The 25,941-nt window shown below is 45.2% G+C and overlaps 1 protein-coding gene across 1 annotated transcript in view; it reads right to left on the reverse strand.

The window, feature by feature from the left end:
* SNX10 (sorting nexin 10) overlaps positions 1–24,404 on the reverse strand; it is a 37,834-nt gene extending 13,430 nt beyond the window's left edge. The window contains exons 1-3 of the mRNA XM_040592567.1: positions 24,349–24,404; positions 7,009–7,064; positions 1,276–1,362 (exon numbers count right to left, since the gene is read on the reverse strand). Of these exons, the coding sequence (XP_040448501.1) occupies positions 1,276–1,362; positions 7,009–7,032 (111 nt within the window). The 5' untranslated portion in view covers positions 7,033–7,064; positions 24,349–24,404. The remainder of the gene's footprint in view (positions 1–1,275; positions 1,363–7,008; positions 7,065–24,348) is intronic.
* Positions 24,405–25,941: the final 1,537 nt, after the last annotated feature.

Genomic DNA, 25,941 nt, shown 5'->3' on the forward strand with positions numbered 1-25,941 from the left:
TTTTTCTTGGCTTTTATTTCTGTTATTTTGATTTTAATTAAATTTATTTATTTAAATTATTAAACTGTTCTTATCTCAACCCACAAGTTTTCACACTTTTACCCTTCTGATTCTCTTCCTCCCCATCCTGCTCGGGAGTCGGGGACAGCGAGCAAGTGGTTGTGTGGTGCTCAGTTGCCGGCGGGGGTTAAACTGCAACACACTGGGTCTAAATAACATCACCCCAACTTAGCAGTCACAGAGATAGCCAGTAATATACTTCTAGCCAGAGGCACCAATGCCTGTGAAACAGTAATACAGCACCTGCCCCGCCAAATGAACAGAAACTCTATTTAACAGAAGTCAAAATTAGAATTGCTTTGGGACCAGTACTTAAATTGCACTGCAAAACGTGAGAAGTTTCACAGCTCTGATTGCCACACAGGAGAGAAGTTCTTGGCACGCTGGACATTCAATAAGCCATCATTTGACTGCTTGCTCTCATTACACTGAACGCTTAACTCTCCCACACAGCAAGGAAACGCTTTCAGCCTTGTGCCCAGTTAACCATGTAACTCTGTGTTCTCAAATTCTTCACCTGATGGCAGATACACTTCACAAAAATATTTTTTCATTGCAATTAAATCCCTGGATCTAGACTTGGGAAACTTTTTCCATATGTCATCCACCAAAGAAGAATAATCAACAAATCAATATAATGCATAGGACAGACTTAGAATTACAGTCAGAAATCTGAACAGAACTGTAATTCTAAGTGCATTCCCATTAATATATGGTAGACTACAATCACAAGCCCAAATGTAGTTACTTGACATACCCAAGCACTACTAAACTAGCATAATATGAACATCAAGATACACTGGAAACCACACTGCAGAAAGCAAATAATAAAACAAACCAAGAATTTTAAGTACAAATAAGCAGATAATTACTTGAGAAGAAAGTTGGTTTCCCATGACTACCTGAGCATCAAAATTTTTCTGTAATGGGTAAGACATCGCTGACTATGACAGTCTCCTAGCTGATAAGTAAAGCTAAGAATAGTCTCTGTTGCAAGACATTGTGGAGTGCACATGTCAACACGACACCAGGTTCAACTCCGAGCTCTGCCAGACTTACACAGCCTTTGGCCAACCCTCCTTACCTGTTCCACTGCATCTCCAGCCTCCCAGAAGTGGTGTCAAGAAATTCCATTAGTACCCCAAGGAGAACCCTGGCTTGGACAGAAGCTGCAATAAGAGCCCAAAGAATCTGTGCCAATATTTTTATACTTACATGAATAAATATTTCATAGTCTATGTAAGAATGCCATGAATCTTCTTTCTGTGTCCTGGGGTCTCGCACCAAGACAGTTACAAATTCCTGCAAGTGCATAATAAAAATCAAGCAATTAATTTTGGAAGACAGAGGCAGCTTGAAAGACTCTTGATTGCTCTGCTGTTCCACAAACTACTGTGCTCAGATTAAAAGCTGAACTGCTGTTTTATTGAGTTTTGCAACCCTCTAAAAGGAGAAGCAAAAAGCAATGAATCATCTGAGCTACACCACATGTTTGGGAAATTCCTTACCAAATTGCTAGCTGAAAAGGACTATTTCAGATTAAGTAATACTGTGAAAAGTCAAACATGTTTCATGCATGGGAGAATTGGTGATCTCAGTAGCTACAAACAAAAAACCTACCGTTGAAAGTCACACATTTAAGAGAACTAGGTGGGTATTTCAGGCTTTTTTTGCACACTTGTCATCAACGTTCACAAAGAAAGTGTTACAAACCTGCTCCATGTACCCAATACTTACATATTTTTATTTGCTACTAAATTTATTTTTGTCATTTTATCAATTTTTTTTCTTAAATCAAGTATTTATACCATTGATTTTGGGGAGCTGAGGTAAGAGCTTGGCATCTCCACAAGGAGCTGAAGAACCGCTTTTTTTCTATGCCCCAAATGACTTGCTCCAGCCCAGCAGAAAAGGACAGACTACTATTAATTGCCCTGGAGACACAGATCTGACATAAGAGAACCAAGGTCTCAAGCCCCACGTCCCAGATATTGCATGGAAGGAGATGAATCCTCCCCCTCTGCCACATATCCTTCCCGATACACCAGGAACCCAAGCCCTGGAGTACAGCTGGGGATGCAGGACCTGGGCACTTCTGTCCCAGTTTGCCCATCAACCGACCCAGGGAAGCAGCACAGCTGCACCGCAGAGCATAACCCCCAGTTTTGGAGGGATGATATACCGTATTAGGTTAGATGTGACAACTTCTACAACAATTTCCTTGTCGTTCCTACATTTATGTAATAATTTAGAGGGATCCCAAAGGAGTGAGAAAGGCCTGTAGGCATTACTGTAACTGGGCATCACTAATAGGAACTGAAAGAGGTTGAGAATTAAATGCTTCTGAGTGTCTTCAACTAATGACCACATGAAAATGTGTACTGCATTTAAAAAAAAAAAAAAAACAAAAAAAAACCACACACCAAACCAAAAAGCCTGCTAAATTTGTACATTCACACGAAGGTGGGAAAAGGTTTCTTCAAAATACAAAGGTTGAAAGCGTGCCTACCTACTGGCTATTTCCCGAGCAAATGAACAGGCTGCCCTACTTCAGCTGCTTAAATAAGCTATTCACCCAAAGAGCTAAGCCAGCCACTCAAACAATGACTCAGTTAAAGAAAAAAGTGTATCATTTTAAGCTGTAGATGCATTCCCCCTGAGAGAAAGGCACTGCGCATCGTGCTGTGAATCGGCTGTGGGAGGAACGACAGTGTCTCTGGTAAATAACACGCTTTTTTAGTATGCCTTTGCACGAATCAAGAAATCTTGAACTAGAAAGCTCTCAGAATATGTCTCTCCACGCCCAAGCCACAGATGTCAGAAATAAAACCTTTACTCTTAGTCAGGCCTTCCCCCGGCACCGCACACCAGCGTGCCACCAGCAGCCTTCAGCGGGCTGACAAGGGAACAGGGACAACCTTGAAAGGAAAGAGATGTGTTTTTTCCTGAACCGTCCCTGCACTCTGTACACGGCAGGGAGGTGTTCATCATCTGGATTAAATCATCTGCTGCTCTGATTTCCAGCCCGTACCACCCCACGGATGCGGAGCCTGTGGCCTGATGCTGGACACAGCCCCCAGTTTGACCCCACTTAGCCCAGCTTCTAGTTACAGGGGGGTTTTCTGCATTGCTGCTGGGTACCCCCCCCGGCGCGTGTGACGAACCCCTTGCCACAGAAAGCTGTTTGAAAGGCACAAGAGGAACAAATGAACCGAGCTGCAACCACTTCTGCCAGCTGAGGGTCACACCTTTACTTCTACAAAGATGCTAGTGGGAGACAGGAGGAGGTTATTCCCCCTCCTGAGCAATGTGCTGAACAACAGAGAGGAAACCATTTTCTGGTTGGTTTTTTTCCCCACAGGCCTCACCGTCTGTCATAGCTTAGCATACATATATAGACACAGCGTATTTTTGGACCCACAGCAACATCTTTTTATATCCATAGTCTTATGTTCTCCCAAGGTTTTGTCTTCCCCAGCCTCCTATTTCCCCGTGACTCACTCCTCCCCAGAGCTGCAGCCACTTCTCCTAAACACACTTTCTTTCCTGAGCGCTGCAGGCATCAGCCCTGCAAGTGGAAGGAGAGGAGTTACGCCAGGAGGCCTCCGACAGGACCCTGCTCTCCTGTTCCCCTCGGCTGCCCAGTAGCCACCAGTGCAGGCAGCCTGCTCCCAACCTGACCTCAGTCCCCTTCCTCCCGTCATCCACCAAACCGGCTTCTCACTGCCCTTCCTCTTGTCCAGGTTCCCCAAAGGACTTTATTTCCAAGCAGCTGTCTATAAGCCTCTCCCTTGTACAGGATCAAAACAATCTTAGAAGTAAAATGCTCCTTTCAACCTCTATTATATCGAAGTATTATGATTAGAAGATTGGATATGCTGTGGGTTAGCTACAGGTTACCTTGCAAATCATTCCAGACCACATGATTTGCACACACAAAAAAAAAAAAAACCAAAAACAACCGACAACCAACCCTCTGTATACTTTCAATTTCCAATTAAGTAGTCAGCAAGTTTCAATACTGGTGAAGTCAAGCACCCTTCAGACTCCACCTGCAGAAGAAAGGAGACCTGCTGTACACGCTGTGGCTGGCATGTGTCTAGGCAGTACATCACTGAGCCAGGAGTAAAAACGATCTGCAGCACAGCAGACCACCTCAGCCCACACACACAGTCAGTGTCGGCTCCGATTTGAAACACCAGGAGATTTCAGCAGAAGACTGGGTGTTTCTCTTCCCCCCCCCCCCCCCCCCCCCCCCCCCGCTTTATTTACCAAAGAATACCAACACTGAGCTCAGAATGAAGCAAGATAGACATTAAGCAACTACAAAACAAAACCAAAAATGTACAGCCTTTCTCAAGATTTACGGTTACTTCCCCTATAAACATCTTGAATCCAGGAAGTGTTTATCCTGATTTCAGTTACATTTTCTGCTGCTCTGAAACTGTGGCATTCCACGTGTAGGCTATCCCTTCTCTTTTGACCTTTAAGCTTTCTCCAGGATAAAAGACCCCACTGGGACAACAAAACTGATTTAATCAATGCAGCCTTAACTGCCCAGTATAGATGCAGATACACTGCCACGAAAGGTGCTTATGCCTCCCGGTCCCTATACAAGTAGGCTCGTAAAGGCTAATGTTCACATATAGGCTATGTTACTGTCCAAGCAGAGACAGGTGGCAGAATATTCCTCTGGGATATTGCTCTTGTATGTTCGATCCATCTTGCATTCACTGGTCACAAACTGTCACCAGATTACAGGACTTTTGGATAATATTTGCCTTTCTCTGCTTTATATACTCCCTTCGCTCCCCAACCTGCCATAAAAATTAGGATGCTCTCAATAGGCACGTCTGTCTTCAAGAATACACGGTTCACCTAGGGGAGGCGAGGCTGAGGTCTTCCTCCCACAGCCCACAAGAAGACTAATTTCATCTTTTGTCAGGAGACCGCACTGCAGTCCAGCCACACGACTGGGACACGAAGCCCCAGGACAGCCGAGGCTGCAGGGACTTTTTGCTTTCGTCAGCTGCAATCCTTATCAAGGTGTCTCCTTCCCCCACCTAGTTCTGCTTGGGTTTTGTTTTGGTTTGGTTTTTTTCCAGAACTGCAGATCTAGTTATTATGCCACATTATATATTCTTTCTGGGTTTTTTTTGGGGGGTGAGGGTGTTTTTCGTTTGGTTGGAGTTTTGTGTTGTGTTTTGTTGGGATTTTTTTTTGGGAGGGTGGGGGGGTGTGAGTTGTTTTGTTTCTTTTTAATTGAGGCGCACAATATGTGCATATCTATCATGCATTCAAGAATGGTATGTGTCCTGTAACGCTGAAGTGTAACAATTCTCCCCAAATCAGAACTTGCTGCTGACAGTTCAAAGTGTCCAAGCTTGGTCACGGAGGCTTATTGCACCAGGAACAATATAGGCTCAACAGAAAGCTACTGGAAGAAGCGTTACATCCATTTATTCCTTCTCCCTGGAAACAGCTAAAATCATAAGTAAAACACTTCCGATCTAAACTACCAGTGCTATAGCTCTGACATGGATCCCAGCAGCCATGCTGGGCCAAACATCCTCACGAAGAGCTTCAAATCTGCCCCCAAAGCAGTCGTAACTACTACAAAAAGCAGCCATACCTACTTAAGAAGCAGGACTCAGCAGAGCAGCTTTCCTGGCTAGATGTAACTTTTAATATCTCGCTAAACCAGCCAGTTTTGGCATGGCACTGGTGGCATTTCGCCGCCCTGTCCTCAAGGCCTGGAGCAGTCCAGGTACTTAGGGTCACACAAATGCAGAATGGCTAAAGTGACCCCCAAGCCTGGTTTACGTCCCCTTCCCCATGGTTACAGTCCTACGCAAAAGCACGAGTGCTGACAGCAGAGGCAACAGGCAGCACCGAGGTCATGTAGACACAAGCACTGAAAACTGAAATATTCCCATTTGGATTTGTCTCAAAAGGAAGACTACACCACCAAAGGAGCTGAAGCGAACACAAGAAGTCTTTTTCTGCACAACGCAATGGGTTGCTCAGAGACACAGATAAGCCAGAAGCTCTACTACATCAAATTTGACCATAAAAATCATGTTTCTGAGAAGCCTCTTCTTAAAATTTTCCTATTAGGAAAATAGGAAATCTGACATGGAAACATTTATTTTTAATACCGGGGGGGGGGGGGGGGGGGGGGGGGGGGGGAATCTACCACATGGAAGAGGAATAAAAATAATCTCACATTGGATGATTATTTGCATTAATCATTCCAGCTGCATTTTAATTCAAATCTCTGTGCTCAGGACTGTATCAGGTGATAACCTCGTGCTCCATGATGCCACTGTTACACATCTGATTAGTCAACAACTCCCAGAAAGCCATTTTCCACAAAGCTTCCAAGAAAAATAGGTTCCCATCAGGTTGCCTATTAGTAAAAGGATCAACTGCAAAGGACATGGGGCTTTTCACACTGGAAGCGTTGGCATTTTCACTCCCTGTGTGCTGAGCAGTAAGGCTGATAAAGAGACTAACAGCTGAGACAAAATAATTTGTTGAAGCTTTTAGTGGTCATTGGGACCGAGTGAAAGAAAGCGTGCATGTGTGATTCTTGCGGTCCATGCATCTGGTAATCAGAGCTCAGACCTAGCCCCCCAAAAAATACCTGAAGACTGATGGAGAGAAGACTAAAATCCAAGTCCTTCCCTCCTGTGTCAGTGTCTGAGCCCCTTATGCACAGAGTCAATGACTCTCCTCCTCTCTGATCCAATGAATATTTGATTCTCTCTTCTACCAAACTGTAACAGAAAGAACTGGTACTGCATCACTCCGGAATATTCTGTAGCCTGGCAATTAAAAGCATGAAAAGCATAACCCATCCTTCCTGGTTCATGCAGCCCTTTATGAAATTCAATCCACAACAACTAGACTAGAATCCTTTTTTATTAGGGCTCATATGTGACTTACTTGCTTTTCGTGTTTTGGTGTCATCTTCACTGGTTTGTATTAAAATAAAAATCAACCTAAAAAAAAAAAAGACATCAGATTAGCATTTAGTAATTACTTGAAGGTCATTATCACTTTTTCTAGACATTAGATGGTGGAAAGATCCAGGGTCAACAACATCTTTACCAAAAAAATGTGTCTGCATTACGTATACCTAAAAATTCATTCATTTAAAAAATTTCCCATTTCAGAAGCACTGGTTTAGTCCCCTTCAACAGGTATTTGTCATACATGACAGTCCAGTGATGCCTACCCATCTCTGGAAGTCAGCGCTTTTCTTCATTGCTCCAAGCGCCGCCCCAGGGCTCATCCTCGCCCCCCCCTGCCAACAGCCCCCACACCGCCAGCACCCCCAGTGCACCCCACAATATTTCAGTACCAGCATCAGTGCTGCTGGCCCCTTGCACCCAAGCACGGCTCTGCACGACTGCGGCTGAGGTTCAGAAACGCTAAAACACCTGAGTCAGCAGAATCAAAAGCGCCTCTCAGCTGCCTCTCTGAAAGGGAGATAAGCAGAGACAATCTGTTTGGATCCCGCAGGATTGCTAGAACTCAGGCTAAATCTCATGGCGTCTGTGGTTTTAAACCCTTCACGTAGGGAAGTACGTAATTAGACCAAATAAAAAAAAAAAGTCATTAACTTGTATTTTTAATCTACTCTTTCACTGGAAATGCAATAAATGTTTAACTACCGCTGCAGTCCTGTAAACCACCCAGTTTGCTCAGGACAGGTATCCACACAGCGGAAGGGAGACAGCTTTATTCACTTGCTCGCTTACACACCCCCCACCTGCCTAAATCAACTGCCACAGGAAAAGGATTTGCAATTTGCATTTCCCCTTTACCTCTCCCAGGTGCCACTAGCCACTGCCAGCTGATGCCTACACTGACCCCCCAGCTACAAAAACATCCTAGTGCCTCCTCAGCTGTTCAAAGTCATCCTCTTCTCTCCAAACAGAGGGGATGCGGGTGCAGCTCCCTACACTGGCACCGTGGTCAGGATGAGTGCCACCGAGCAGGAGCAGCTGAGTGAGATCTTCCCACACATCCCTGCAGGCAGGTACCTTGCCCCTGGAAAAGGTGAATTTACGGCTTGCTTAGGCAATAGCAGCTGTTGTCAGCCAGCTGGAAAACAGTTAGTACGCGGCTAGGGAAGACACATGGCTGTATTTTTGGAGGTGCTTTGCAAAGGTTCAACAATACAGAGCTTGGAGCTGCTCTTGTTATTATACAAGTATATATTTTGGTCAAGCCTGGACACCCCACTTCTGCCCAATGCCTCTTACTAATACACCTAACTTTCATGACACGATTCCACCCGTTTTCATAAAACAGAGCACACAGACAAGCACACGTGTATTTCTTTAACCAGGAAACTATTTCAGAACAAACACTTCTTTGCCAAATTTCTACAGGATCAATTATATCAAAATAGGATATTCTGTCTCCAAATACAAATGCCTGTATGCAGGACTTCAGATATCCTCATGGTGCCATCAGCATGGTTCCCATCTCCATAAAGGTACAACCACCATTTCACTTCTGCAGCTAGGATGGTGCTGATAAAAGCACAAAGGAATGTTGAAAACACACTCCCAATAAATTTTCTTTTTTTACTCAACGTATTTATGCCTAACTGGCATATACGCTCCAGGCTGAAGGCGTAGAAGAGCACTTGGACACTTTGTGCCGCACAGGCTCAGCGGTACCAAGCAGCTCTGCAAGGCGGGGGCAACAATTTGGTTCATCAGCTACAGCTGCCGTTAATATGGAAGTATGTTAGGAGCTTTCCTTTCGGTGGAGATACGTAGTTTTTACATCTCAGGAGAGAAGAGCGCAAGCCCACACCACCAAAACCCCCACACCACTAAATCCCCCGCAGGGCTCAGGCTGTTAAGACGAAGATTCTGTCTGCTGTCTCTCCCCACGGGGTGCAGTTGCAAACCTATATAGTTCTGGGTTGGGCTCCCCCACACACCCCCCCTTTCTGCTCTGATTGAATGTGTAGTGGTTTTTTTTAAAAATGGCAATTCAACATTTTTGTTTCCAGTTATACATCTTTATCAGATTCTGCAGCCTCTTTCTCTCCTGTCTCTTAACTGATTTGAGTAAGAAATTTGAGTAAGCCAGCCCAAAATGTCTCATTCCTGACGCTGTTAGTGAATGACAGGGCTGAAATAACGCATTTCATTTTGTCACCTGTTTTTCTAATGACCAAGTTCTGTGCTGGTGCAGGTTAGAACAAACAGTTGAAACTCCAAACAGCCATCACATTTTTAAATATTTTATGCCTAAAGTTAATATTTCAGTACCAAAACCCTTCCTAAAATATTTAAAATACATCATTTTTTCATCAGGTAGTTTGAAGAAATAATAAAATAAACGGATGAATGCCTCCCAAAGCTGCCTTTTCCACCGGCATTAAACCTGAGGTCACCCCAGCCACGCTGCAGCCACTTGCAAACATACTGAATGCAGTATTCTCACTGGTAGCAAGACACGTATTTTGGGACTTTTAACACATGCAGAAGCTACAGTTCAACTATCTGCTTAAGAACATATCTTTTTATCTTTAGAAAAACCCTACCCAAAATACCAGTGACAGAGAGAAGCAGGCTTCAGAAGGCAAACAGAAGGTTGCTGGTCCTTTTACTCATTAAAAAAAAAAAAAAAAAAATCAACTGAAATGAACCAGTGCTGGGAAAAAGAATCAAAAAAAGGTAGTGGTAGATCTGTAGTTTTTAGAAAATAATTTCTGCTGTGACTGGGGAAAAAAACCCATTGCTTTAAGTAAGTTGTCAATCTGCTTCTGATCTATTATGAGTCTGAAGGTGCTTTTTTTAAATTAGTTGCATATACTTAATATAACACCAGCTCCTTGCAGCACATATTTTTGATCTTACTAATTGCGTAACGAACAAAACCACCAGGGAACAACCACCACCCAAAAGCAAAAAGATTACATAGGATGACTTGTCACACTTATTGTAGCCTTAAAAAAAAAAAAAGGGGGGGGGGGGGGGGGGGGAGAAACACACCCCCACCCCCAACCCAAGTACTGCAGTGCTTTTCCTAGGGATAACAGATAAACTGTAGTGCTGCTTTTACAGCTAATAGATAAATGCTACAAAGTATTATATTTTATTTCCTATTTTACAATTGATTTTATATTTCAAAATCTAAACTAAACCCGATTATTTAGTATTTCTAGGGGAATACCATTTTATCATGTAAGTGGATTGCTCTTAATGGAAGTAACTTCCCTACAATCCCAAACTAAAAGATGAAAATTCAGGCAATACCACAGACAAAAACCATGACAACTTGGTATTATAACAGCGCCGAAAAAAAAATGTGAGCCCTCCCAGCCGCCTTGCTAGTTCTGTGTTTAGTTGCACTGAAATTTCATGATTTCACCCACTGCTGGCCAGTGGCCACTGTAACGTTCTTGTCTGCTCCGGGAGCGCCTGCAGTTTCTATGTGGCCAGTGCTTCCCCTCCAGCAACAAACGTTTATCTTCAGCTCGAGAATTATCCATCCACCCACCTCTGGGTATTTCTAAATGCGTAACTAAACGACCACCTTCAAGCTTTGATGAGGAAGAGTGAGTTATTTGTAGACCCTGGGGATGATTGAAAGTCCCGTCCAGCCACACTTTCAAGGTTGTTCCCATCACCAGTATCAAATGAAACTTTCGTTCAGGGCTTCAATGTGACTGAGAGAGAGAGAGCGCCCACAATTAAACCTCTAAAGACCTTCCCTGCATTTTCTGTTTTGCTTACATTAACATTCATTAAAAAAAAAAAGCCATAAGAATTTTAATCTACAGCCTGTAGAAAGTTCAGCTGCATCTGTACGTGCAGTTCACGATCACAGAAGATGCCTGCGTGCACTCAACGACACTGTGCTCCCAAAAGACCAGTCATCCATACGGATCTGTAAGGAAAATACATGTGCTGGGGGTGATGGTGGGAGGGGGAGGGTATGAAGGACAGAGCTGTAATAAAAGAAGATGCTAGCTCTGGAAAGTTCAAAAAAAAAAAAAAAAAGACTATAATAAACTCAATCCCATGCTAAAACTAAAGTAGTACTTAGATTCAGGATAGGAGAATGTTTCTTGAGGTGTGTTTATTGTATTTGCAGAAGCTTCATGTTCTCTGAAAGGTCAGTCACTGGCAGGGAGAGTCAGTGCTGGGGAAAGAGCATCTCCTCAACTACTGCACAGAGCAGAGGACCTGAAGGGTGCCTGCTCCGCTGCTGTTGCAAGGGAGTATGAGATGGAGGAGCTAAATCCCCACTTAGTACTAACTCATAGTTAGTCAGAAACACGGATGAAATCTTAGAGGCTTCAGATGAAAGGATAACAAGGGGAAGAAAGCAATATTAACGTGGTTATGGAACAAAACTGCCTGGGTCATAAGACCAGCCATACTGCATCGATCAATGGAAAGGTCCATCGAGTCCAACAGTGACTTGAATCATGACTTGTACTGGGAGCCCAGTGTATGAAAACCAAGCAAAATTTTGAGTGCTTATATTCCCCAGTTTTATTTTAAGAAAAGTAATATGAAAACTACAAATAGGTATATAGTGAAAACTATAAATACATTTACACACATAAAGTGTACCGTTCTGTAACGCCAAACCGACCACTTCATAGCATAGGCTGGCATTTGCAGGAATCAGGTACATGGCCATCACAGAGCTACTGCTCCTGTTGATGGGAAACGTCTTATTCAAATGCTTCTCCCTGAGCGGGGACTTTCAGTTAATCCAGAGTAACTCACCCTCAGTGTCAGTCGATGCCTTCTACTTCACCAGGTCCAGTTTAACCCCTGGGGTCAACCCGAGTGTGCTCATCACAGGAGTCCTGAGTTCCCTTCTGCCCTTCACTGTCCAGGTGAGGACTGTAACTCCAGACTGTGCAGACCACAAAGCATCCTTCCTTCTTTCTTCCACCCTGCCGCTTATGCGCCTCACCCTCAAGCAAATCACTAAGGGTTTGTTCATCAGAAGTGAAATGAATATGAAAGACATCAGCATTTTCACCTAAACTCTGCACAGCAGAGATCAATAAAATAAAGCACCCCTTGAGCACACCCATCTCACTCGTCAGGCTCAGGGTACCCATTTCATCAGGGTTGTAATTACAGTAGCAGCAGAGCCACTTCGCTGCTGAGCAGGAAACAAGCACGCTGTCTAAAAATGCTTTTAAAAGAACAAGAGCTTTCCAAACCCCCTAAGAGAATTCACGCACCTTCCCTCCAACCACAACACTATGTAGAAAGGCACTGCCAATAATCATGCCTCTGCAGTGGTACCTGAAATTCTGACTTCTGGCCGCCACTGCCATGATGCTGCGTTAACTACTCTTTTCGGACACGATTCCACTCCATTTGGTTGCTAAATGCTTGCTTGTGGCCACCAGGTACAGCCCCTCTTTAAACACTACATTATCGTTTCTCCCTGATCATCTCTTCCCTTGTGCTGCAATCTTTATAGCTATTAAGACCCAGTTGGTGAAGAGAACGAATTCAGTTTATTTGAAAAAAAAACTACCAAAGAAAATTTAATTCATTTCTGAGGAACCTGAGAATTGGAGTTAATCAAACATACGACAGATTTAGCCGCTCCCCTCCAAAATAAGTAAAGTTACGTGGATTACGGTGTCAGGTGTGGGTCACAGATTTCCAGTCACAGTGGTATTACACCACACTCTGAATTTCCTCAAGTCGATACCGTATTGCTGGACAGCAGCATGACTCACATGCCAAGCCTCTCTGAAGCCTCTAAAAGCTTCAACAAGGAAGAAGTACTAAGAAATCTGTTCATTGTAAGAAAGAAGATCAGATGTTTCTTTGCCCCCCCCCTTTTTTTTTTTCCCCCCTCTAATTTTGGCAGCCTCAAATCGCAGACGTATGCTCAGCCAAAGGACTTCATGTATACTCTGCAGCTGTGGTGGGTTGCTGACCCCAAAGCAACTATGACTTTGGTTTTCTCACATTAGAAAACACCAGTAATGCTCACACTGGCAGCCTGGGCTTTTAGGCAATGGCTAGAGAATGGTATTTGTGGGTCAAGATACCGAAAGAACAGTATGTGCCATCTTCATCACAGTAATTACTTCTGACTCGGGGCTGATGCTTGCTGCAGCTTCTGCAACCAACCTGGGGACCACTCAAAACACTTCCGCAGCCCTGGCTCCTGTGTTCTCCAGGCAGCCTGTCAAGCTGGTCTGCCACGTGAGCCTGCCTGCCACGTGAGCCTGCCTTTGCTACTCTTCCCAAATATTACAGTGCATAATAAGTAGCTTAAACTACACTGAATGATTTTGTAGTGTACATAATTGCAGGTTTTGCTGCTAGGGCATTTTCAGAAGGCCAACAAAGAGATAAGGCAGTCTTTGAAGGGAAGCAGTGGTGACCTCTAAGGTAAAGTCCCAGTAAGATGTTTGCCCTAGAAGAGTTTTGAAATCCTTTGAACTAGGGGAAACCAGTTTCAGAAGAAGCAGCAACACTGGCGATCTGGCAAATTCAGTCATCTTTCAACTACAGCCATACTCGACGTGGAAAACACTGGAGAGGCACTAGACTTCTCACCAATACTGACATAAATAGGGCATACCACAGGCAATAAAACTACCTTTGAAAACAAAGGGAAAGCAGCAAGTAATTTCCAGACTAAAACCACTTGCTGACATAGCACCCAAGTACTTTCCAAGTCAAAGTTGTGTTCGGTTACAAAACTGATGAGTGAAAACATACGTGTTGTGCACATACAAACCACACATATTAGATACACCAGGGAGAACTAGCAATATAAAAGTCACCCACAGACAGATAAGCCACTCCTAGATATTTTTGTATGATGCCAGTTACAAACAACACATCAGACAGCTGATACTTTTACGAGCTGGATTACAAACCAAAAAGAAGGGATTTGTAAATAGAGACTAAAGTATCAGCATTTCCAAACACTGGTTAAAATCCTAAGAAAAATCTTAAATGCTTATGTTTTTCTTTCTTCCAAAGCTTCCATGTTTCTTACGGGATTTAAATATGTCATTGCATTAAATCAGATTGCCGCCAAAATATTATCTTCCCCGAGACAGCTCTTTGTAATACCTAATTTTTACTTATCACAGGAAAAGACGGGTTGATGGAAGCTGTATCTCTGCTGCTGAGTAAGCAGAGCAAAAGCCAGCAAATGCCGTGCAGTCTTATTGCAACATTTCTCTCTCAGTCTCTCAAGTGCAGAGGCTGACATCACCTGACCCGTTCCTTCCTGACTCACCCCTGGAACACTGACAAATTTCTGGCACATGAGATTCAATTTTTTATTTTTTTTTTTTTTTTGCTGATTTCAAACTCTTAATTTATGATACGATTTTTCTCTGCTGCTTGAATTGCTGTTACTTAGCACTGCATCACTACATGTTTTAGCTTGGCTTTCTTCCTGCTGCGGATTTCCTTATTCTACCCAACCAGCTATTTTTGTGACGTGCCAACTGGTCCCATCCAGGAAGTGCTTGGTCTTGCCCCCAGAGAGGAAAGTGAAGCAAAAGCGGTAGTTTTGACTGTAACCACCGAATTCTAAGTCCCAGTCTCATGATGTGCATCTGGGGAGATGGCTGGGAAAGACCAAGTACAGATGCAGTCAAAACTGAAATGAACAGTTCAGTAGTAACGTCCCGAGACAGATCGGTCCTGAGCAGTCTCTGTAACTGCAGCTCAAACCAGCGGGGAAGCCAGGAAATACTGCAGTCAATGCAGCATGCTCGCTCAGCATTTTGGGCAACTCTGTTCAAAATGCTGCGTTTCTTGGGACTTTTAAGTCAACCAAGCCCAAGAGGGATCGTTACAACGGTCCAGCTGGATCAGATACCCAGTCTCTCACACAACAGCAATTCACTCTTCGGGCTCTCTTCCCCTGGAGGATGCATCAGACAGCCCATCGTTACCGCAGGGTCTTACTGGCATTGCATCTGCGTAGCTGCATCCATATATTGCACTAGTTTATGAGCTGGATCGATCAACAGTTAAATTAACCATTTAAGATTGCATTAGCAGCGAATTCAACTGGGCAGCTTGCTTGTTCAACGGGCTTTGCTCTCTTTCTAAGCCAGCCTGTGCCAGTGGCATGAAAACAGTATTTTGGAAGTAAACAGATTCTAAATAGTGTTACTCGTTACTAAAGCAGGTAATTCAGAGGAGCAAACAGCATTTTGCAGGAGGAACTTTTCATGAGACTGACCCACGAGAAAACCAGGCTGCAAATCAGTGATTTATCCATATCCTCGGATTTTCTGCTTCTCATTTCTTTAGTGCCTACTAAATGTTAAGATGTGATTTGGGTTACTCTCGCCCCAATTACGGACCCCACTGCTACACCGTGACTTTGCAAGACTGGCATCAACCCTCCGCCAACTCTCAGCACAGGAGGCAGATTTCTGGTACAGAAAACTCCTCTCAGAAGTTGTGAGAGGACAGCAGGAGACACAACAAACAGAGAAACAGGAGGAAGAGAAGAAAGGCAGTGCTTGGGTTTGACTGCTCTGCCATCACAGCCGAGTCAACGGAGTCACCGGCCAGCCTAGAACAAACACTGGCACAAGGTCAAGCAGCAAGAGGAGCAAAGGTAGACAGGACAAATATGGCCCCTGGTGCCCAAACCCACGTGATACTTTTCCAACAACAAATTCAAGTAGACCATTAAGTGGTCTGAAGGACTTTTTCTGCCTTCAGCAGGAGGAAAGACTTCCTACTTGCAGAGCAGGTGCTGCTTAAATGAGCAGAAGGCACATGTTTACATTCATTTTAAACCTGGTCAGTTCAGCCTGTATTCCAAGCCTGTGGGAAAATAATGGAACAAGAAGAAACTGGTTTAGGTTTGTGTCATTTAAGTAAGGCTTGTGCCAGGTCCACTTAAATGTATTTACTTCAGGCCAAAACCAGTACAATCCATTCTTAAGACAGAACAAGTGTCAATTTATGTAATCACACCTTTCGCTAAACCACTTGCAGCCTACACAGTATGTATGGACATATTAGAAACCCTGCTTTGTGGTCGTACAGGCAAATCTGCAATAAACATCTATCATGTGGCTGATGGGACCGGACAACCACCAAGAGATCCTCTCCAGCTCCACCGTTTTGCAGAAACGGTGTTGTGGGGGATGATGACTTTTCAGTCCAAGGCTACACGTGCATCTCAGAACAAAAGAAATCTCAGAAGAGTCAAGGCAACTTGATGAAACAAACAGCCCAGAGGAGGTGGGAGGAGAAGGTACCAGTTACCGCACATCCTCCGTGGCTGGAAGCCCATAAAGAAAAGCCTCGCCGCAGGTATCCAGCCTACTCTGTCACTGCCAGTAACTCTTCTGCAGAACTGATGCAAACGGGTCACCATGGCCAACAGATGTGGAAATAACCATTACTGACAATGCATTCTGCTTTACAGGCAAGTTTCAAATCCTGCAGCACTTTATATACAGGCAAGTGCTTTACATACTTGGAAAGCACTCTGTAAGGATAGTGCTGTCCTCGACAGGTTCTGTTTTATTGATCTAGCAGGAGAACAGGAAGAAGAATGGTCGTCATCGAGCCTTAAAACAACACAACCTTTGCAACTGTAAGAGCTAGCTATTAACTGACTGCATTGCAATTCTGCAAATGCAGAATTTCATTTGCATTAAAGAGAGAAGGCAGCAATTCAAGGTTTGCAAGTCATCTGGTTTAGCTCAGCTTGTGGCGAAAAGACAGCACTCCTTAGAATTAAGCTTTGCCAGAAATAGAGTGAAGGGGTAATCATATACACCGAACCCAATCATCATTTTTCACACTGCCGACGGACTTTTATTTCAGTTGTCCACCACAAGCCAATTACTAGTCCAGGTCAGAATGATAGAAGCTCTAGTCATCCTCAGGTGGCCAAAATAATTCCGCAGTATTCGGAAACACACTAGTGCTTGTTGCTGCCACGGTCAGAGCATAGGCAAGACAGTGCTATAAGGAGAGATGGTGCCTCATGTGAGAGATTAGAAGTATACTTTAAAGTATTTCAGAGGCTGTATATCCCACAGCCGTATTTTTTTGACCAAACATATTACTCTGATAAAAGATATTTAACGCGCAAAACTTGCCTTGGACAAAGAGATCTGTAGCTTTGGAGAGCCTGGAGAATATGGAAGAATCCTTCTGGAAAAAAATCATTGCTTATGCACATATGCTATAATACAGCATATTAATGTTATTTTTTCACATCTTTTATTTAAACTCAAATATGTAATGGCAAAAAAGAAGGCAAAATCTGTCTGTGAACTGAAGCCTAAAGACTGCCTTTGTGTTTTCTTAAAGGCAGTCAGTCCACAGTACTCCAAATATTCTTTACAGCTATCTTGCATGAGTTACAAGGTTCGGCGCATGTATTGAAGGGTAGTTTTCCCAATGCGAAAGCCAAGATGCTTTTTCTTTGCAAGCTGATCTCAACTATCAGCACCTACTTACCAGGGTCTGCATTAAACCCCGGTGATTCTGCTGTGAAAAGCTCACCAAAAAGACCTCAGCTGCCAGAGGAACTTGCATCTCTACTCTAAGATTTAGCCTTGGACTACACACCCAATGCAGACATCCTTTTCCTGGCCAGCAAGTCAAACAGATCTTCCTTCCAAATCTACCTGCGATGATGAGTGAAACAGCAGTCAGAAAGCTTTGCTGTGGACAAGCAGTTTAAGAGGACTTTGCTTCTGCACAAGTATTTATGCGTGTCAAACGGTACTTCCTAAAATCCCCAAAGGGGTATTTCGGCTATAAAACTTCTCTCATTCTTGGATCTTACTGCCCAAACCCAATTTCGTGGTCTGGCAGCTGGAGAGACTGTTGAAGCCAGCCACCTGGCTGACTTCCCCACCACGTTCAGAGCAATCCCCACCTCCAGCTGCCTGGAGAGGGGGAAACAAGAGGCTTTAGCTCATCTGGAACGAGTGATGCGCCTTACCATCTCCCCAGCAATTCTGTTGGCTCAGCGCCACGCAGTCATACTGCAGTTGGTCTTCACCATGACCAGACAGACATAACATGCAACACAGCCATCGATTCTCGGGGAGCAGACCAACCAGTGTCACAGCCATTAAACACCAGTCTCGTTATTTCGTATGTCTGAAGACACGTGAGGGTATCTGGGCTGTGCTCCTCTATGCCATGACAGACAAGGCTATGCCATTTAGATCACACCAATGCAATCAAAGCAAGCATGATCACAATGACAGGACGTGCCGACGTGACCGTGCTTATACATGTGAACACCTGGCACATCATAGGCTCTGGCATTATCAAAATGCTCTCCAGCACCAAGGACTCGCAGCTATTTACCCTTCTCCCTCTAACCATTCCCAATAGTCCCCTTACCACCTTGCCTTTTCATGCCCTCGTTAGTGGAAATACATTTCTTCTGGGAACAGGCATGTCGCTCCTGGGAAAACAAAGCCTTCCCCTCTGGGAAGACAGCTGAAGAGCTCATTAAAACAGGTACCAACCTTATGACTAATTTAAAACCACACATCCCCATTATGCAATTAAAATGAAGGCTATTAGAAGGCACAACGTTATAACCCGGTGACTGTTGCTGTACACACGGAGCAAGGTAGGTGAGCAGTTTGGGCTTCCCTAAGGGAAAGGAGGGACAGGAACTTGAGGGATGTGTTGGCAGCACACATGCAGAGGTCAGCGTGTATTACTCACTGTCAACTCCATAGTGAAACACATGCTTTGCTACAGGACTAAAATACCTGTTTTGCTTTAAGAGTAGTTTACCTGCGAGTGAGTGCATCCTCCTAGACAACTCTGGTAGTGAAGAAGGGGAGAGGAAGAAATAATTTTCTAAAGCCACAAATCCTTTAAATACCACAAAACAGAAAATCCTGCCTACCACAAAAAAAAAAAAAAAAAAAAAAAAAAAAGCAGGCATGGCAAGTAAATTGCATTCTCTCTTTATGCACAAGAGCGACTGGAGAGAAGATCCGTAACAAAATCATTGTAGGTTTACTTGTTCTCAAACAAATGAAACTCATCGGTATGCATCCTGCTAAACGAGTCTGGCCATCTGTAACCCCAGCCACATGAAGATGCCGGAGCAAAAAGAAACTCCTTTCAAATTGATCAAGTCCTTCCTTTTGGACATGCTCAGTTGTAAATGTTTTTGCAAGGTTCACATCTATTGATGAATTTATCTGCCATACTGGGAAATATTTTGAAATAACTTATGCTGAGGTACCAGTGAGACAGTGTGCAGTGCTGGTGTGCAGAGCCCCTGAGCAACACCTGCACGGCGCTAATCCCAAGATACACCCTGTGTAACTGCAGGCTATCAGCAAAACAGAAGAAAACAAGGATGTAGACTGTGTATTATTTACGTGACTGTCCTCTAAGCACTGAAGGAGGGAGTGTAGCAGGGAGTGGGTACCAGGCCAGCAAAGAGGCTGGAGACAGCGTGGGCTACCAGCTCCTTCAGTGCACACTCTGTGGAAAACATGCCCAGCCGTGTCCAAAAGGAAACTAGTTTCTGGGACCAGAAGCCGTGAGGCTTTTTTAGGATTCTATGAAGACATATCACTAAACAGACCTCGAGAAGAGAAGTCCTCCATGAGAAGAGGATCACCGGAGCACCACTGTGGGAAACGCAGGGCTATCTGCGATTACGTTATTGGATTGTGTTCCATTAAACGTCCCACTGATCCCGCTGCTCTGCGGAGATCAGGACAAGTAGGATTCCGATAGCTGAACAGAAATGTTCAGTGTCTTTGTGGATGCTCACCAGGTGTCCTACTTACTCTTCAGCTGCTGCCAAAGAAGAGGGTGGATCAGCTGTAGGTCACCAGTCAGGATGCCAGCCTCATACAGGTGTCTTGAGTCCTCTTGGAGAACCCTCACGAAAGGCCCCAGCTACCCACACCCAAGCAGCAGAGCCGTGCCCAAGCTGACGGACGCTGCACAGGCAGCACTCTGTCGCGACCTGCAGTGCCCGGGAGACCCCACTCCATCCGCAGCATGCCCCACCATGAGGGTCAGCCCGTGCCAGGGCTGTTGCGAGGGGTTTCAGCTCCAAGCTCTCTCTGCAGCCTCTCTGTTCTTGCCCTCCCCCAGATTTTAGAAGAACAGAGAGCTGTTGACCAAGGGTGTGATTGAGTTAGAGCTTCTGCTGACAAGGAGATCAGGACGGCAGGCTGCTTTCTGGGAGTGGAGGGACCATTCCTGCAGCCGCCAAAGCAACACAACAAGCTTTGAATTTTACTACCCTGTTCTTCAATGTCTATATACACGCAAAACATGAATGTTTTGTAACCATATTGATTAATCAAGGATTCTTTCGGGTTGGTTGTTGGGGTTTTTTTTTCCTCCAAGCTGGGGAAGAATGCTTATGAAAGGTGTTTCTATTGTTAAGTACTGTGTAGAGATTTAGCAAGGAATGCTACAAAGATCCAGAGCCAAACACTACACACCATACTTGCATTTGTAGTTCCCTATAATTACGCAGCATGATTTGCTTCTCTATCCCAAGAGTTATCCTGCCAAGTAGTAAGGAAATTTTTGTAGGACACATAGCTGTGCTTTCCTCTATGTTTAGTATCAGAACAAAAATTTTGCAGAGTTATTTTTTTGAGATAATAAAAAGATGCAAAATGTTTAACAAGATGAAAGAAAAAAAAAATCAGAATACCCTAAATACACCAGATTTCTTTTACTTCTCTGCTTACAAAAGCCAAAAGCTTATGCATACTAGATAACATATGCATGGAATGAAGATCCATGTGATACACTGTGGAGATATGACACACACAATTTGTCACGTGTCCTATCCTACCTACCTGCTCCCAGGAAGCAAGCAAAACCTCTAGCAGCCCATGCTGCTAAGCAAACATTCACTACCCTTTTACTTTGGGACTTATTAGTGTGGTTTTTGCTGTTTTTAAAAGCCACAAAAACCCAACCGGCCTACCAGAGATATGTTTCCTTCTTTCATATGGAGAAATTACAAAATTGTGTGATAAAAGCAGAGAAAGCTGCAGTTGTCTGAAATGATGACAATTAGGAAAAGTACTGAGGAAAAATTGACTAAAATGGGGCCACCAGGCTGATTCGGCCTCTTTATGGTCAGAGGAGCCCAACCTTGCCTGGATACCCTTCACAGCATCTTTCACTCCACAGGACCAGCAGAAGGGCAGGCAGATGGGAACACCATACCGAAGCAAGTGCATTTGGTACCAGCGAATGCAGCCCCTTGGGCCAAATGCAACAGTGCTCTTTAGACAGGGGGAGCAAGGAGGGAAGAATCAAGGAAAGGTGCTCTAGGGCTGCTTAAGCAGGAACAGGATGCAGAAATCTTCAGAACAATGACTGCCACGACCCTTTCTGAATGGAAAAAAACTATTCTGTAAAAGACCCACGTGCAGCAGCAGCGTAAGTTCTAAAAAATTCTGGGAACGTAGCTTTCGCCCTTATTGTGTTCCAGTCCTCATCTGTTTAGTGCTACTACCTGGCATCATTCACATCACGGGGTCCTGGCTCGACGGTGACAGTCGAAGAGGTCACATCACATGCTTACCCAGTGCTGGCTTGATTTAATGCTCCACCTCCTCTTATGTCTGAGAATTACTCGGTCTGACCCAAATCCCCGGTGGCTTTTGCTCCGTACAGCACCGTGCTGGGGAAGGGAAGTCCCAGGACACCGGGAGCCTGCAGCACAGCAGGGCACCACTCATGTCCGACCCCAACGCTGCATCTACGCCAAAAGCATCGCAGTGCTATGGGCATGCAATGATCATAGTATTAGCTTAAGCAGGTACACCAGGGGTGGTTAAAGGTGCTGCCTTGAGAACAGTTGCTCTTCAGGAGTTAACACAAAAAAGCATAGCTGAAAACAACTTCCAAGCGTATTGAAAGATGAAAGGGAGACACCTTGAAGGTTAAAGGCAACGTTTACCTAGCTCTGCCTGCAAGGCAGGGAACAAGGGCAAACCAGAAAACTGGAAGTCTGCTAAGGTAGGATCTAGGCAATATTTCACAAAACACAGTAACACGGTGAAGTGATGCTGTTCCAGCTTTCTACCGGGCTATCCCTGACTGACTGTACCATAAACATCCCTGACTGTCTGTACCACTAAAACCAAATCGTAATAAAACATTTTTAAAAATTGCACCATTCAATAAACCACTATCTTATTCAAATATAAGAACTCCTGCAGCAGATTCTATCACAAAACAGCTAATTTTAGGGAAGACGATCTGCAAGCTGGCAACTGCTGTTTTACAGTGGTAGAGAAGTACAAAACTTTAATTCCAGTAGCTCAGCTGATAACAGTTAACGGCATTTAAGCTAGAGAGACATAAATGAAATAGGAACCTTGACACCAATATAATTTATAATATATTTTCCACTTGCATGAACATTTGGAGGTACTTTACTAAACAACTACTCCTGTCTGTGGTCAGAAATGGCATCACGTTTTCTAATTCTTAACTTCTCTGCTGGGACCAAGGATTGCCTTTCTGTCTGTATTTGCATTGCTCCCACCACGGGGCCCAAGTAACTGAATGAGGCTTTTAGGTGCTACTATCTTCTAACTAGACTATGGCATTTAAGAAAGTATGTTGTTAGTACCTTGGCAGTAATATTTTCAGAACATTTTTCTCCTTTTTCTAAAAAAAAACCCAACTTAAATATAATTACTTAGCAGATAAAACTTAGTATAATAAAGATGGTACTGAAAAGTATTTGTATGAACATAAGCATGGTGTACCAATGCAAGATCTTTACAATGAAATTCACTAAAAGGTAAATACTTCTTAGTTTCAATATAAAATATAAATTATAAACAAGAGACTTCTGAATTTCAAGCATTATAAATAATACCCTAGGCTGAAGTAGACATAAATATTATTTTCCTCTTGTACACAGAGAAAACATTGGTGTTTCCATTTTTCTAAGGGAATTTCAGTTTTGCATCATTCAGGAATTCCCGTTTTGCATCATCCAGGAAAGTTCTGCCTTGTATTACTTTTAGTTTCAGTTTTCCCTAGCAGCAATGGGAAGGCTGCATTCTCCTCACTTGAGCTATTTACTGTCAACGTGAGAAGCTGAGCAGGTAATGAAGACCCAAGCGCCCTTTTCCCTAGACGACGGGTGATGTGGGCACGTGCCTGGTGGGACCTTCAGAGCGGGTTGGACCGCCACCCTCAGCAGCTTGGCTCCACACCTCCACCTGCCTTCGCCTTCCCACCACCGCTAGCAGGACTGGGCAACATTCCTCTCGCATGGCCCCATCCTCGGAGGGGCTGTGACAACACCCCGGTGCCCTGATCCGATGGTGACTGCACGTCTCTCCAGGGCAGCCCCAGCACGTGGGTGCGAGACAGCAAGCCAACGTGGGCATCGCGGGTGTCGTGGGGGCGGCTCCCGCCTGCTGCTGCCTGACCCAGCCCAGGGCTGGCCCAGAACCTGCCCGCAGCCCTCTGCTCCATCCGCTGGTTTGCTTCCATCGCCTGCTGCATTTTCATCGCCTTCCTTCACGTGCGCCTCAAAGCACTCAGCCCACTTATTTGAGTAACACACAGAATTTAAAGTTAATAACGAGACCGCCTCCTGACTAACAAAAAGGTACAACAAATACGGTGTATTTAACGCAAAATAATGTTGCTATATGATGTACATTATATACCTATATATTATTGTCCACAGTACGGCACATGCTTATACAACGCAGGCTAACACCACGATGTACACACACGCAGAGCCTTCGTGCTTCTACGGAAAGCCCACAGCTGCCGAAGGTGATGGAGTCACTTCGGAAAGCGGCGGCACAAAGCAGGAGCGGTAATTCAACCGAGGCGTTACTGCCGGGCGTTAATCATTACTACGCGCAGCCACTCGCACCGCCGTGCGGCACAGCGCGGCCCGACGGCAAGGATGAGGAGAATGAACACGCTCCCAAAGGCCAGGCGGAACCGAGCCCTTCGCAGCCGGCAGCTCCGCGGCGGCGCTGGCTGCTCGTACCCGGCCTTCCCGAGCCGCCGCCGCGCTAGTCTAACGCGCTCCGGTAGCGCCTCGCCGGCACCCGCGGACCGGAGGAGGACGGCGGCTCGCACCCCCCCGCCGCGCAGGCGGCCGCACGCACACCGCCCGAGCAACCCCGCACCAGCCGCCGGGCCGGCGCCCCCCCGCGATGCAGGCGGGGCTGCCGCCCACCGCGACGCATCGCCATCGCTGCCGCCCACCGCGACGCATCGCCATCGCCGCCGCCCCACTCACCGCTCGCCGCCGCCGCGCACGGCCCGCCGCTCCCGCCGCCACCCATAGGCCCGCAGGCGCCGGCGCGTCACCAGCAGTGGGCGGGGCCGCACTCTCCAGCTCCGCCCCGGCCCCGCCCCTACACCGCGCCCGCCCCGGCACCGCCCCCGGCCCCGCCCCCGGCCCCGGGGCACTCGGCAGCGCAGGGGGGCGGCCCGGGTCTCGCTGCTGGGGGGAGGGGGGGCGGGGCGGGGAGGGGGGGGCGGGGCGGGGAGGGGGGGCGGGGCGGGGAGGGGGGGCGGGGCGGGGCGGGGCGGGGAGGGGCCGGGCCGGGCCGGGCCGGGCCGGGCTCAGCCGGCGGCTGCGTCTTGTGTGAGCGCCGTGTCCGCCACCTGCATTCGGGAAACTGGGAGGTGCGGCAGGCGGCTCTCCTTGGCGCCAGCTGTTTTTAGGAGCCTTCTAGTTAAGAAGGGGGAAAAAAAAGGAAAAAAGAGAGCAATAACGATTGATAAATTCAACTAATTATTATATATATACACGTTTAAGAATGAATAAAACCCCTCCTGAAGGTTTATGTCCAGCTTTACTTGATATTTCTCAGGAACCCAAAATACTATAATTTTTTTTTGTTTCCTTACTGGTTTTCGTTGGGTTTTGGTTCTGGTTTCCTATTTTAGCTAAATCACATCTTTGTTGTTAAAAGTTCCAAGAGGGATTTGAAATACATGATGAATGCTGTGTGCCCGCGCTCCGGGGTCCTCTTGGGAATGGCACAGTAAATTTTATGCCACATCCCTGGAACCTCAGATTCCTGGGGTTTGGAATCTGGCTTCTGAAAAGGAGCTGAACCAGCTCAGGGGTTATCAGTTCTGGCTGTTCTTGTGTGCTGAAATTGTCTTAAGAGGAATAAACAAAAGAGCCTTTGGAAATATCCACTAACGAGGGTGGAAGGGAAATGGTAAATTCTCTGTTACAACAAGAAGTAAGTTTCTGCTTCTGCTGCTGCTGCTGCTTCTGAAGAGCTTGATTGAACTTAACTTATATACTGATAAAGAATCACCAAATAATCCAAGCAACTTCTATTTTAAAAAGGAAAAATAATTTCAATGCTATTACACATATTTACTTCATTTCTAAATACTGAAAAGCCTAGAAGCTTTTCTTTTCTTAGTCTTTTTATGTAAATTGTGGGCTCATTTTTCCCCCAAGATATTAAAATATGAAGGGATCTCTAGGATAAAAATTCTGAAAGAAAATAATTGTCATTAATTTGTCTTGTGTGCCCCAAAACTTTAATCTGACAAGCTCTTAAGCAAAATACTACAGGGACAGGTAGAGAATAATATGAACAACTATTGATTCCTCGTAACAAAGTACAGAGAATTACAGGGCTGCTATGTTAGGTGTCTACATCAGACTTTTTTTCCCCAAATATTTGCCACTTTTGGTGATGGTGGTTCAACATCACTGGCAGGGAGACCCTGTGAGCGCAGATGGGGGCTCAAAACAGCTGCTGGCATTTGTCCTGTGGAAGCAATTTTGGTGGGAAGGTGGTGGAAACACCAAGGCTGGGCATCGCCTTTTTGGCTGTTCCTGTCCGGTGCCGTGCTGAGC

The sequence above is a fragment of the Falco naumanni genome, chromosome 4 (genome assembly GCF_017639655.2).
Source record: "Falco naumanni isolate bFalNau1 chromosome 4, bFalNau1.pat, whole genome shotgun sequence".
Taxonomy (NCBI): Eukaryota; Metazoa; Chordata; class Aves; order Falconiformes; family Falconidae; genus Falco; species Falco naumanni.